This window comes from Macaca nemestrina, chromosome 13 (genome assembly GCF_043159975.1).
Source record: "Macaca nemestrina isolate mMacNem1 chromosome 13, mMacNem.hap1, whole genome shotgun sequence".
NCBI classification, from domain to species: domain Eukaryota; kingdom Metazoa; phylum Chordata; class Mammalia; order Primates; family Cercopithecidae; genus Macaca; species Macaca nemestrina.
The window spans coordinates 70,450,395-70,464,076 of NC_092137.1; the positions used below are offsets into that span (position 1 = coordinate 70,450,395).

Below are 13,682 nucleotides of genomic sequence, written 5' to 3' on the forward strand. Positions count from 1 at the left end.
CGCCACTCACCTCGCCCCTCCCCGTCCCGCTGGTCTCCCCTCCCCCCTCCTTCCCCTCCCCCTCTCCGTTCTCCTCCTCCTCCCCATCCCCCGGCGGGCCGCAGCGCGCCACGTCCCTGGCCCCGCCCCTGCGAGCCACGCGGGGAACCCCGGTGACGTCACCACCCTCCAGCGCTCGCATTCCCGCGCTCTCCAGAAAAGACGCGAAGGTGGTGACGTGTCCGGTGCGCCAGGGCGGCTGCGCAGGAGGCATTGGCAACTGAGCGTCCTGCGGCGCCGCCTGGTGGAAGCAAAGCGGCCGAGCCCCCGGAAGCGGCGGCGCGGGCGAGAGGAGAACGTGACTTACGTCATCTGGCGGAGGCGAGGGGGCGGCTGCCGCGTGACCAGCCCCAGCCCGGCGCTGTCGGCGCGTTTCTCTTTCTCTTCTGTTCTCAGTGGAGAGGTTGGAAGCTTGATTTCATGCCCTTTATTTTACTTTGACTGTTTTCAAACCTATCACGGTAATATTGTTAATTATAGAAGACTTGGGGGGAAAAGGGAAAAGATAGGTAGAAAATGATTCTTAGCACCCCCAAGCATCTTTAACCTTTCATTATGTTTACTTCCAGCCTTTTTCATGAAACAAAATTGTGGTCTGACTGTATACAGTGGTATTAACTACAAGGATTCCTAAGAAGGGACAAAAAGCACTTTTCAGCTTCAAGGCTAATTTATAGGACCAGGTAGAAGAGGAAAAGGTCAAACAATAGACAAAATGAGCGATTCCTCCAGGGTATGTAATCACTATTCAAATCATCCAGAGTAGGAAACGGGGGCTCAGAGTCATGCCAAAGGCTGCGCATGAGAGTGTGGCAGACTGGGGTTTCAAACCCAGGCTCTAAGCTGTCAACCTGCAAGATGGTGGGAGTGGGGAAGACAGTGAAGAGTTGTGCAGGGGATTCACAGAGCTACAGAATCCATTTGTACTTCTTGAACTGCTGAGTGGGGAGCTAGTTATAAGGAATAAGGCTAGTGCCCCACCAGTTGGAGCAATTTCATGAGAGAGTGGCACAAAGCCCTGGCCACTAGTTAAGTGCCACCCATCTCCAGTGCCACCCATCTCCAGCACGGCCCTCCCCATGAGTGACAGTGAAAGGTGGGAGGGACGTTACCTGACTGTCAGGCATTAGACCTGCTACTCTAAGTGCAGTCTGCAGGCCAGCAGCATCCCTGCTGTCCAGCACTTTAGGCATCACTTGGAAGCTTGATGGAAATGCAGAATCCTGGATCACACTCTTAAAACTTCTGAATCGGGCCACGTGCGATGCCTCACACCTGTAATCCCAGCACTTTGGGAGGCCAAGGCGGGTGGATCATCTGAGGTCAGGAGTTCGAGACCACCCTGGCCAACATGTTGAAACCCTGTCTCTACTAAAAATACAAAAATAGCCGGGTGTGGTGGCGGGTGCCTGTAATCCCAGCTACTTGGGAGGCTGAGACAGGAGAATGGCTTGAACCCGGGAGACAGCAGTTACAGTGGGCCAAAACTGTTCCATTACACTCCAGCCTGGGCAATAAGAGCGAAACTGTCTCAAAAAGTTTTAAAAATAAAGCTTCTACATCAGAATATGCATTTTAACTATGTCGCTGGGTGATTCCTGTGCACATTAAAGTTTGAGAAGTGCTGTTGTAAATAAGTGATCCTGCTCCCTTGGTACAGCAGGTGGGATGGTAGATGCGAAGGGTGCTTGCAGAACTGGATGATGGGAAGTCAGGCAGGCAGGGAGCAAGGTCGGTAAGGAGGATTTAAAAAAAAAAAAATCAAGTCGGGGTGCGGTGGCTCACGCCTGCAATCCCCGCGCTTTGGGAGGCGGAAGCAGGCGGATCACCTGAGGTCGGGAGTTCGAGACCAGCCTGACTTATATGGAGAAACCCCATCTCTACTAAAAATACACAATTAGCCGGGCATGGGTGGCGCATGCCTGTAATCCCAGTTACTGGAGAGGCTGAGACAGGAGAATTGCTTGAACCCGGCAGGCGGAGGTTGTGGTGAGCCGAGATCGTGCCATTGCACTCCAGCCTGGGCAACACGAGCGAAACTGCGTCTAAAAAAAAAAAAAATACTACGAGTGTCAGAAAATATGATCTGCCACACAGGAAAACCGGGAAATCAGAATCCGGGAGATAAACGAAGAAGAAATAGGTGAAGCAGGTAATCAGATCTCTTGAGAAAATTCACTAATAGAAGGACTGCCCCCCTGTGGCTGACTTTTTTGTGTTGTCTATGACTTAGAGGGTACCTAGTTGTTATAATTCACAGAGCTTGGGGAGAGTAACCCCTGCCCATCCCCTCCAGCAGAGTATAGAGACTTCTCTGGGTTCTTCTAGCTGAGGGCATATTCTGGGCATTTTCGGACAGGGGAGAACCAGGGATAGGAGGAGCTGGCTGAGGTTCTGACAGAACAGTGTCTGTTGGATGAGGGCTGGAGTATGTATGATGTGTGCTTGCGTATGCACATGTGGGCTGGAGGGAAGGGCAGGGCATTAACTCCAGCCCAGGACAGCAGTCACTGAAAGATGGGATGAAATTAGGTGATTGGGAATTAGTGGGTCCACAAGGCCACAGGGCTGATGACATCTGGTACCTTGAAAGTCAGGTGGCATGCCTACAGATCTCTTGGGTGGATAGTTCTTGGAGTTAAAGAGTTTTGGAGGTCCCCAAGTAGCTTCTAAATATTAGCAATCTGGCTGGGCGTGGTAACTCACACCTGTAATCCCAGCACACTTTAGGAGGTCAAGGCAGGCAGATCACCTGAGGTCAGGAGTTCGAGATCAGCCTGGCCAACATGGCGAAAACTATCTCTACCAAAAATACAAAAAATTAGTCGGGCATGGTGGTGTGTGCCTGTAATCCCAGCTACTCAGGAGGCTGAGGCAAGAGAATAGCTTGAACCTGGGAGGCAGAGGTTGTGGTGAGCCGAGATTGCGCCACTGCACTCCAGCCTAGGTGACAGAGTGGGACTCCATCTCAAAAAAAATAAACAAATAAATTGTGTGTATATATATATGCAATCTGTTGAGACAATAGTAGTACTGGTAGAGGCAGGGCCGTAGTAGATTAGAAGCAAAGTGTTCTGGGTGGAGGAGTGGCAAGTTGTTGTTCTCATCATGACCATGATGTTGGGGGGTCCAGCCACGTTGCCTGGAGGAGGAAGAGTTAAGAAGGCGTCCCTCTGACTTATTGATACACTCAGTCTGAGAATGTTCAGTCTATGCGGTAGACAGCAGGCCGTGTGGGTATGGAGGGTCTTAAGCTGTTCTCTCCAGACTTCAAATGGTGGCTTAGCTTGGAGAGGCAGCAGCTGGGCAGTCCTTAGAGATCCCATTGACTGATGGAGGAGGGGTGCAATGGACAGTAAATGTGGGAATGTGTATGGGTGGGGAGGTAGGTGGATGTGGGGTTTGAGGAGTGTTGCTGTGAGAGTTTCTAGGACCACTCTGAGAGTGGGACAGGCCCGAAATGAGATCAACACTGATGTTGGCCCAGAGGTATCTGGAGGCTGGGAGTTGGTGCAGCAGTTGTACTGGTCCTCCTAGGCCTGTGCTTGACTTGGTAGAGAGGGTGTCAAGTTAGAAAAAAAGGAGGGACTCTGAACTCCATTCCTGATTGTGATGGGCTGTGATACTGTGCTGGAGTGGTACTACAGGGAAGATTTGACTGCTTGAGTAGAGTCCTCTTTGGGTGGATGATTTGCCACCTGTGTGTTTTATGGCCCTGTGGTTCTTCTGAGTCTGTCAGGTATTACTAGACCAGGCATCTGCCTGTCACCCACAGGTGTGTTTTGTCAAAAAGCTGTGAGTGATGTCCTCCAAATTCTCAGGTTGAAGGATTTCTCAGAATGGCCAACCACGGTCTTTCCTTGAGTGTTCCTGCTCTTCAGGCAAGCCTTTGCCTTATCTAGTTTTTGTTTTGTTTTGTTTTGTTTTGTTTTTTGAGACAGAGTCTCACTCTGTGGCCAGGGTGGAGTGCAGTGGCGCGATCTTGGCTCACTGCAACCTCTGCCTCCCAGGTTCAAGCGATTTTCCTGCCTCAGCCTTCCAAGTAGCTGGGATTACAGGCGTGTGCCAACACACCTAGCTAATTTTTGTATTTTTAGTAGAGAAGGGGTTTCACCATGTTGGCCAGGATGGTCTCAATCTCTTGACCTCGTGATCTGCCCACCTCAGCCTCCCAAAGTGCTGGGATTACAGGCGTGAGCCACTGTGCCTGGCATGCCTCATCTAGTTTTATCTTCTCCACACCTATCCAAACCCTTCCTCTCCTTTGAAGCCCAATTCAAATTCTAGGTCTCTGTGCACCTCCCTGGATTCTCAACAATTTCCCCCATTGTCTGATGCACTTAGGAGCTGACACAAACCAGCCCCTCAATCATACAGGGTAGACAACACAATGTGGTTATTCCTTCTCTTTTAGGGGCATAGCACCTCTCTTACCAAAAATGTCTCCCCCTCTGTTAGGCCAATCAGTGCCTTTTTTCGGGGGGTGGGAGGGGTTCTGCCTTTTGGATCAGAGAGTGGAGCAGTCAGTCCTGTTCCAGTGAGGAAGCCAACGTTCAGGCACTTCAGGAGCCAGAATTCCTACCAGGAGGGGCTGCTCTGTGCTGAGATCAAATGAAGCCCCAGAGAGAGGCAGAAATGGGTCAGATGGACCCTAGCTCCACAGGTCCTGAGGCCCAGCCACATCAGCTCCAGCCCAGTATGGTTGTCTAGCTCGACTTTAGTGTCCACAAACCAGTCACAGAGCAGTTCACTAAGGAACATGGCCATCTAAGTGCGCCTAACTAGTATTTAAAGTTGTCAAGGGGTGGGGATGTGCAAATTAAGCAGCAAAAGATTATTATTCATGCCTATTTTGCCCAAGCTGGTTAACTGGCTTTCTGTCACTTGCAATTGAAAGTACCTGGTACAGGCCGGGCGCAGTGGCTTAAGCCTGTAATCCCAGCACTTTGGGAGGCCGAGACGGGCGGATCACGAGGTCAGGAGATCAAGACCATCCTGGGTAACACGGTGAAACCCTGTCTCTACTAAAAACTACAAAAAACTAGCCGGGCGAGGTGGCGGGTGCCTGTAGTCCCAGCTACTCAGGAGGCTGAGGCAGAAGAATGGCATGAACCCGGGAGGCGGAGCTTGCAGTGAGCCGAGAAAGTACCTCGTACAGCCGGGCGCGGTGGCTCACGCCTATAATCCCAGCACTTTGGGAGGCTGAGGCGGGTGGATCACAAGGTCAGGAGTTCAAGACCAGCCCGGTCAACATAGTGAAACCCCATCTCTACTAAAAATACAAAAAAAAAAAAAAAAATTAGCCGGGCGTAGTGGGGGGTGCCTGTAGTCTCAGCTACTTGGGAGGCTGAGGCAGGAGAATCGCTTGAACCTGGGAGGCGGAGGTTGCAGTGAGCTAAGATCGTGCCACTGCACTCCAGCCTGGCTGCACTCCAGCCTGGTGACAGAGTGAGACTCCATCTCAAAAAACAAACAAAAACAAAGAAAGTACCTGGCACATAGTAGGCATGCAAGAAATGTTCATTCCCTTCTTTCCTCCTTAAAGATAGGCTTATACTTCCGAGTTTTTCAGTATCTCTATTCTGTGATCATTGAACTCAGAAACAGCAATTGAATTTTACCGTTTGGAGAACATATAAATATACAAATATTAAGTGAACAAGCTATTACAAGCATTAGTTTGAAATAGCAATATTCCCTTGACACCTGGATCTCTTTTTCCTGTATCACTATCAGTTAAATCCCGCCCCCCAAAATTTATAAATTTTATAAAAAGGTGACCATGATATAATTTGGAAAAACTAGTGACGCTGTGCTTTGAGAACAGAATAAAGAGCATGGCTGGAACTCTGCCAAGATGGTCTTTAACATTCTGCCCTAGCCAGGGTGTTAACTTTCCAACACTGTTCGTGTATGGCTGAGTGCTGCAAATTTCTCAGATAATTAGCAAAAGGTTGAAATAAACGCTAAAAATGAGTTCATAAGAAGGAAAATAAGCTGGTTTTCTTTCTGTTCCTTTTAAAACTCTAGCCAGAAATACTGCCCAATGCATAATGAAGACTGTACACAGCAGCACCAAAAAGGCTATTTACAAGAGATTTTCTTCAGCAGAATCCACTTGAAAGCACTGAGAATTTGCATCTTAGCTAAGAGCAGTTCACTAAGGAACAGGGCCATCTAAGTGCGTAACTAGTATTTAAAGTTGTCAAGGGGTGGGGATGTGCAAATTAAGCAGCAAAAGATTATTCTCTTGTTTTGCCTTAGGGGAAAGTGATAGTGGTCAGAGGGGCCAGTTCCAAGGGCTGGTCCAAGGCAGGCCGGTGGTCTTGGTACTCTGCCACATGCCCATTCCGGTGGTGGCCATACTCAAACTTGATCCGCAGCTCGCCAATCTTAGATTGGGGAAGGATATCTGGGATCCACTCGATGATGAAAGGTGTTGGTTCCTTTTGATCTGGGGAAGTGTTGCCTAAAGAGTAAAAAGGAGTATTAGTACACTTTAATAGGTGTTCCTAATTGCAAGAAAAAGTGTCTGGAATTGGAGCAGTCTGTTCAGCTTTGATAATCAGAAGGCGGAATGAAGTTTATAAATTCAGTGGTGACTGGGATATCAGATTTATTGATAATCATTAAGTTTTTGTTTTTGTTTTGTTTTTTTGAGACGGAGTCTCACTCTGTCTCCCAGGCTGGAGTGCAGTGGCGTGATCTTGGCTCACTGCAACCTTTGCCTCCCAGGTTCAAGCGATTCTCCTCCCTCAGCTTCCTGAGTAGCTGGGATTACAGGCGTGTGCCACCACACCTGGCTAATTTTTTGTATTTTTAGTAGAGATGGGGTTTCACCGTGTTAGCCAGGATGGTCTCGATCTCCTGACCTTGTGATCCGCCCATCTCAGACTCCCAAGTGCTGGGATTACAGGCCTGAGTCACCACACCTAGCCATCATGAAGTTAAAACTATATATTTAGGCCAGGCGTGGTAGCTGACACCTGTAATCCCAACAGTGTTGGAGGGCAAGGCAGGAGGATAGCTTGAGGCCAGGAGTTGAAGACCAGCCTGTGCAACAAAGTGAGACCCTATCTCTACAAAAAAATTAGCCAGGTGTGGTGAAATGTGCCACTAGTCCCAACTACTTGGGAGACTGAGGTGGGAGGATTGCTTGAGCCCAGTAATTCAATGCCAGCCTGGGCAATACAGTGAGACCCTATCTCAAAAAAAAAAAAGTAATATAAGAAAACAAGAAGGATGGGCCAGGGGCAGTGGCTCATGCCTGTAATTCCAGCACTTTGGGAGGCTGAGGTAGGTGGATCACTTGAGGTCAGGAGTTCAAGACTAGCCTGACCAACATGGCAAAACCGTCTCTACTAAAAATACAAAAATTAGCCAGGTGTGGTGGCGTGCTCCTGTAATCCCAGTTACTTCGGAGGCTAAGACAGAAGAATCGCTTGAACCCAGAAGATGGAGGCTTCAGTAAGCTGAGATTGTACCACTGCACTCCAGCCTGGGCAACAGAGCAAGACTCCGCCTCAAAAAACACCCCCAAAAAACAAAAAAACAAGAAGGATGGAGGAGAGGACCCTGATTAATAATGTATACACATTTTTCTCTCAGCACTACTTAACCTTTGACTTCATAAGCTAGTATTTTACTTTTTATTTTTTGTTTTTGTTTTTTGAGATGGAGTCTTGCTCTGTTGCCCAGGCTGGAGTACAGTGTGGCAATGTTGTTTCACTGCAACCTCCGCTTCCTGGGTTCAGGTGATTCTTCCGCCTCAGCCTTCCAAGTAGCTGGGACTACAGGCACGCACCACCATGTCCAGCTAATTTTTGTATTTTTAGTAGAGACAGGGTTTCACCATCTTGGCCAGGCTGGTCTCGAACTCCTGACCTCCGGTGATCTTTCCACCTCGGCCTCCCAAAGTGTGGGGATTACAGGTGTGAGCCACTGCGCCTGGCCTACATTTTACTTTTCACTTCACTGTGTTACTCTCTCTCCACTTTAGCCTAAATACTCACCCCGTTTAAACTCCTTCCCTCAACTTCTTTTGGTCCTTTCTTTCCCACAAAGACTAAGATATCACTGATATGATGAGAAACAAAGCATCCATCCACCCTGGACTAACAACCTTATTGGCAGGGTATTTTGGTCTGTTTGGTTTCTTTTAGTCATAGAATATAAATGTTAGGTATTATCTAGCTCTTGTTAGTCACAGACATTCTAGCTTCCATTTCAAATGATATCTGGAGCTGCTGCCAACTTTTCACTTAAATATCAATGAAGACATAGAAAAAGATGAAAACTCACAACTGATGAACATTAAGACCACTGGCAGCTTCTGGGAGGAAATATAAAACAGGTGGAGATGGATGGAAAGAAATCCACCCAGACATTGGCCATAGCATATCCCATCTTTCCTTCATAAAGGGAGGCTACATGGAAAAAGGCAGGAAAATACTCTCTCTCTCTCACTGTTTGTGCCCTGGCTACTACTTGTACACAGCAGCAAATGAGTAGTGCCACTTCCTTTCCTTTAGAACATCTCACACACACCCCCTCCCCACTCATGTACCTGAATTCTTGATGACTGCAAAGGGGACTTGGGGGAGGGTAGGTGCATGGTTAAAGTTGAATAGCAGGGCTAGGTGCAGTTGCTCACATCTGTAAACCCAGCACTTTGGGAAGCCAAGCCGGGCAGATCATGAGGTCAGGAGTTCGAGACCAGCCTGATCAACATGGTGAAACTCTGTCTCTACTAAAAATACAAAAATTAGCTGGGTGTGGTGGCACGCACCTGTAATCTCAGCTACTCAGAAAGCTGAGACAAAGGAATTGCTTGAACCTGGGAGGCAGAGGTTGCAGTGAGCTGAGATCACACCACTGCACTCTAGCCTAGGCAACAGAATAAGACTCTATCTCAAAAAAAAAAAAAAAAAAAAAAAGTGAATAGCAGTGTCAGAGTGTGTTCTGGAAAGTACAGTCTGCGCTAGGAAAGCAATTTGGGTGGGAGAAAGAGGAGAAACCCTTGAAAACTGTGTATGTGGGGAATCTTAGTTTTGTGTGTTTTTTCCTATATTCCATTATTAGCAATGAAGGAGGCAGAGATGTTCAGGAGATGCCACTGTGGTAGGAAAGAGAAATAATAGATATGAGAACTTTGCATCAGCGCCTCACATACAGATCTGAGAGGGAGCCAGCCATCACGCAGGAGTGATCCCAAGCAATCTGCCTGTTACCAAAATTTGAGTCTGGAAAGATCTTGTGTTTTTTTTTTTTTTTTTTTTTGAGACGGAGTCTTGCTCTGTCACCCAGGTTGGAGTGCAGTGGCTCGATCTCAGCTCACTGCAAGCTCCGCCTCCCAGGTTCACACCATTCTCCTGCCTCAGCCTCCCGAGTAGCTGGGACTACAGGCGCCCGCCACCATGCCTGGCTAATTTTTTTTTTGTATTTTTAGTAGAGACGGGGTTTCACCGTGTTAGCCAGGAAGGTCTTGATCTCCTGACCTCGTGGTCTGCCCGCCTTGGCCTCCCAAAGTCTGGACAGATCTTAATCTGTTCAGTAATAAGAAAAGAAAAGAACAGGAAGTTAAAAAAAAAAAAAACTATATAAGGAAAAGGGAGTAAATAACTAGAAGAATTAAAGGAAGGGAAAGCAATGACTGATCTATCCAAAAGAAAATTTAAACAGCCGGGTGCAGTGGCTCACTCCTGGTAATCCCAGCACTTTGGGATGCCGAGGCGGGTGGATCATGAGGTCAGGAGTTCGAGACTACCTTGGCCAAGGTGGTGAAACCCCGTCTTTACTAAATATACAAAAATTATCTGGGCATAGTGGTGGGCACCTGTAATCCCCAGCTACTCGGGAGGCTGAGGCAGGAGAATCGCTTGAACCCAGAAGGTGGGGGTTGCAGTGAGCTGAGATCACGCCACTGTACTCCAGCCTAGGTGACAGAGCAAGACTCTGTCTCAAAAAAAAAAACAACAGAAATTTCAGGGAACTGTTTAGCATCCACAAAAGAAAAAAATAAGATCTGGCCTTTATGGAAATAAGGCCAGAATCATAAGGAGAGCCCAGACTGGGAAGAAAAGGCAGCTGGATGAGAGTAAAAGGAAGACAAACAAGAAAAGGCCAAATTTCAAGAACCACAAAGAGTAGAATTAAAATCTACATGGTCAGCTGGGCACAGTGGCTCATGCCTGTAACCCCAGCACTTTGGGAGGACCAGGGTGGATCGCTTGAGGTCAGGAGTTCAAGACCAGCCTGAGCAACATAGCGAGACCCCCATCTGTGTAAGAAATTTTTTTTTTTTTTTTTGAGACAGAGTCTCGCTCTGTCGTCCAGGCTGGAGTGCAGTGGCCGGATCTCAGCTCACTGCAAGCTCCGCCTCCCGGGTTCACGCCATTCTCCTGCCTCAGCCTCCCGAGTAGCTGGGACTACAGGCGCCCGCCACCTCGACCGGCTAGTTTTTTGTATTTTTTAGTAGAGACGGGGTTTCACCGTGTTAGCCAGGATAGTCTCGATCTCCTGACCTCCTGATCCGCCCGTCTCGGCCTCCCAAAGTGCTGGGATTACAGGCTTGAGCCACCGCGCCCGGCCAGAAATTTTTTTTTTTTTTGAGACGGAGTTTTGCTCTGTCCCCCAGGCTGGAGTGCAGTGGCACGATCTCGGCTCACTGCAAGCTCCGCCTCCTGGGTTCACGCCATTCTCCTGCCTCAGCCTCCTGAGTAGCTGGGACTACAGGTGTCCGCCACCATGCCTGGCTAATTTTTTTTTTTTTTTTTTTTTTGAGATGGAGTCTCGCTCTGTCGTCCAGGCTGGAGTGCAGTGGCCAAATCTCAGCTCACTGCAAGCTCCGCCTCCCGGGTTTACGCCATTCTCCTGCCTCAGCCTCCCGAGTAGCTGGGACTACAGGCGCCCACCACCTCGCCCGGCTAGTTTTTTTTTTGTACTTTTTTTAGTAGAGACGGGGTTTCACCGGGTTAGCCAGGATGGTCTCCATCTCCTGACCTCGTGATCTGCCCGTCTCGGCCTCCCAAAGTGCTGGGATTACAGGCTTGAGCCACCGCGCCTGGCCTAATTTTTTGTATTTTTAGTAGAGACGGGGTTTCACAGTGTTAGCCAGGATGGTCTCGATCTCCTAACCTCGTGATCTGCCTGCCTCGGCCTCCCAAAGTGCTGGGATTACAGGTGTGAGCCACCACGCCCGGCCAGAAATTTCTACTAAAAAAAAAAAAATCTGACATGGTTCTAAAATATATTACAAACCCATAATAACCAAAAGAGTGTAGTACTGGCATGCATCTAGACAGATTAAAGGAACAAAACAGAAAGACTAGAAATAGACACAAATAGAACAGGAATTTAGTTAGCCTAAGATAAAGATGGCATTTGTAACTACTGAAATAAAAACAAATAAGTGTTTCTTATAATAAATGGTTTGTATCAACCAGATAACCATCTGGAAGAAAATAAAAGGTGGTGGAACCTTATCTATAACTTACATAAGTTACATCATGATAAATTCCAGAGAATCAAAGTTTTTCTTTTTCTTTTTTTTTTTTTTTTGAGACAAGGTCTTGCTGTGTTGCCCCGCCTGGAGTGTAGTGACACAATCATGGCTCACTGCAGCCTCGACCTCCAGGGCCCATGCAACCCTCCCACCTCAGCCTCTGAAGTAGCTGGGACCACAGGCATGTACCACCATTCCTGGCTAATTTTTTTTTTTTTTTTGAAAGTAAGTTTATTAAGAAAGTAAAGGAGGCTGGGCGTGGTGGCTCATACCTGTAATCCCAGCACTTTGGGAGGCCAAGGCGGGCAGATCACAAGGTCAAGAGATCAAAACCATCCTGGCCAACATGGTGAAACCCTGTCTCTACTAAAAATACAAAAATTAGCTGGGCGTGGTGGCATGCGCCTGAAGTCCCAGCTACTCAGGAGGCTGAGGCAGGAGAATCACTTTAACCTGGGAGGTGGAGGTTGCAGTAAGTCAAGATTGCACCACTGCACTCCAGCCTGGTGACAGAGCAAGACTGTATCTCAGGCCAGGCGCGGTGGCTCACACCTGTAATCCCAGCACTTTGGGAGGCCGAGGCAGGCAGATCACGAGGTCAGGAGATCAAGACCATCCTGGCTAACATGGTGAAACCTCGTCTCTACTAAAAACACAAAAAAATTGGCCGGGCGTGGTGGCTCAAGCCTGTAATCCCAGCACTTTGGGAGGCCGAGACGGGCGGATCACGAGGTCAGGAGATCGAGACCATCCTGGCTAACACGGTGAAACCCCGTCTCTACTAAAAAAAAATACAAAAAACTAGCCGGGCGAGGTGGCGGGCGCCTGTAGTCCCAGCTACTCGGGAGGCTGAGGCAGGAGAATGGTGTAAACCCGGGAGGTGGAGCTTGCAGTGAGCTGAGATCCGGCCACTGCACTCCAGCCTGGGCGACAGAGCAGACTCCGTCTCAAAAAAAAAAAAAAAAAAAACACACACACACAAAAATTAGCTGGGTGTGGTAGTGGGCGCCTGTAGTCCCAGATACTTGGGAGGCTGAGGCAGGAGAATGGAATGGCATGAACCCGGGAGGCGGAGCTTGCAGTGAGCTGAGATCGCACCACTGCACTCCAGCCTGGAAGATAGAGTGACACTCCATCTCAAAAAAAAAAAAAAAAGTAAAGGAATAAAGAATGGCTACTTCATAGGCAGAGGAGCCCCCAGCTAATTTTAAAAATTCTTTTATAGAGATGAGGTCTCCCTGTGTTGCCCAGGCTGGTCTCAAACTCCTGGGTTCAAGCTGTCCTCCAACCTCAGCCTCCCAACGTTCTGGGATTATAGGTGTGAGTCACTGTGCCCTGTCAGATCAAAGATTTAAACATAGACAAACTCAGGTTAAAGAATACTTTTGAAAAATACAAAATTAGGCCGGGTATGGTGGCTCATGCCTGTAATCCCAGCACTTTGGGAGGCTGAGGCAGGTGGATCACCTGAGGTCAGAGTTCGAGACCAGCCTGACCAATATGGTGAAACCCCATCTCTACCAAAAATACAAAAATTAGCCGGGCATGGTGGTGGGTGCCTGTAGTCCCAGCTACTGGGGAGGCTGAGACAAGAGAATTGCTTGAACCTGGGAGGCAGAGGGTGCAGTGAGCCAAGGTCGCGTTACTGCCCTCCAGCCTGGGCGATAAAGCAAGACTCCGTCTCAAAAAAAAAAAAAAAAAAAAAAAAGAAGAAAAGAAAGAAAAATTCAAAATTAAACACTAGTGGAACTAAACATAAGAATATGGTATCACTGGCCGGGTGCAGTGGCTCATGCCTATAACCCAGCACTTTGGGAGGCTGAGGTGGGCAGATCACCTGAGGTTGGGAGTTCGAGACCAGTCTGACCAATGTGGAGAAACCCTGTCTCTGCTAAAAATACAAAATTAGCTGGGTGTGGTGGCACATGCCTTGTAATCCCAGCTCTTTGGGAGACTGAGGCAGGAGAATTGCTTGAACCCAGGAGGCAGAGGTTGCAGTGAGCCGAGATTGCCCCATTGCACTCCAGCCTGGGCAATAAGAGTGAAACTCTGTCTCAAAAAAAAAAAAAAAAGAATATGGTATCACCTTCAAAAACTATGAAGACAAGGCAGAGAACATAGTCCATTTAGCAAAAATTAA

General features: G+C 48.2%; 1 protein-coding gene across 5 annotated transcripts in view; it reads right to left on the minus strand.

Annotated features, from left to right (window-relative positions):
- Nucleotides 1–6,016: 6,016 nt before the first annotated feature.
- C13H2orf42 (chromosome 13 C2orf42 homolog) overlaps nucleotides 6,017–13,682 on the minus strand; it is a 44,406-nt gene continuing 36,740 nt past the window's right edge. For all 5 annotated transcript variants that reach the window (XM_011713495.3, XM_071076869.1, XM_071076866.1 and 2 more), the window contains exon 10: nucleotides 6,017–6,508. In XM_011713495.3, the coding sequence (XP_011711797.2) occupies nucleotides 6,300–6,508 (209 nt within the window). In that variant the 3' untranslated portion in view covers nucleotides 6,017–6,299. The remainder of the gene's footprint in view (nucleotides 6,509–13,682) is intronic.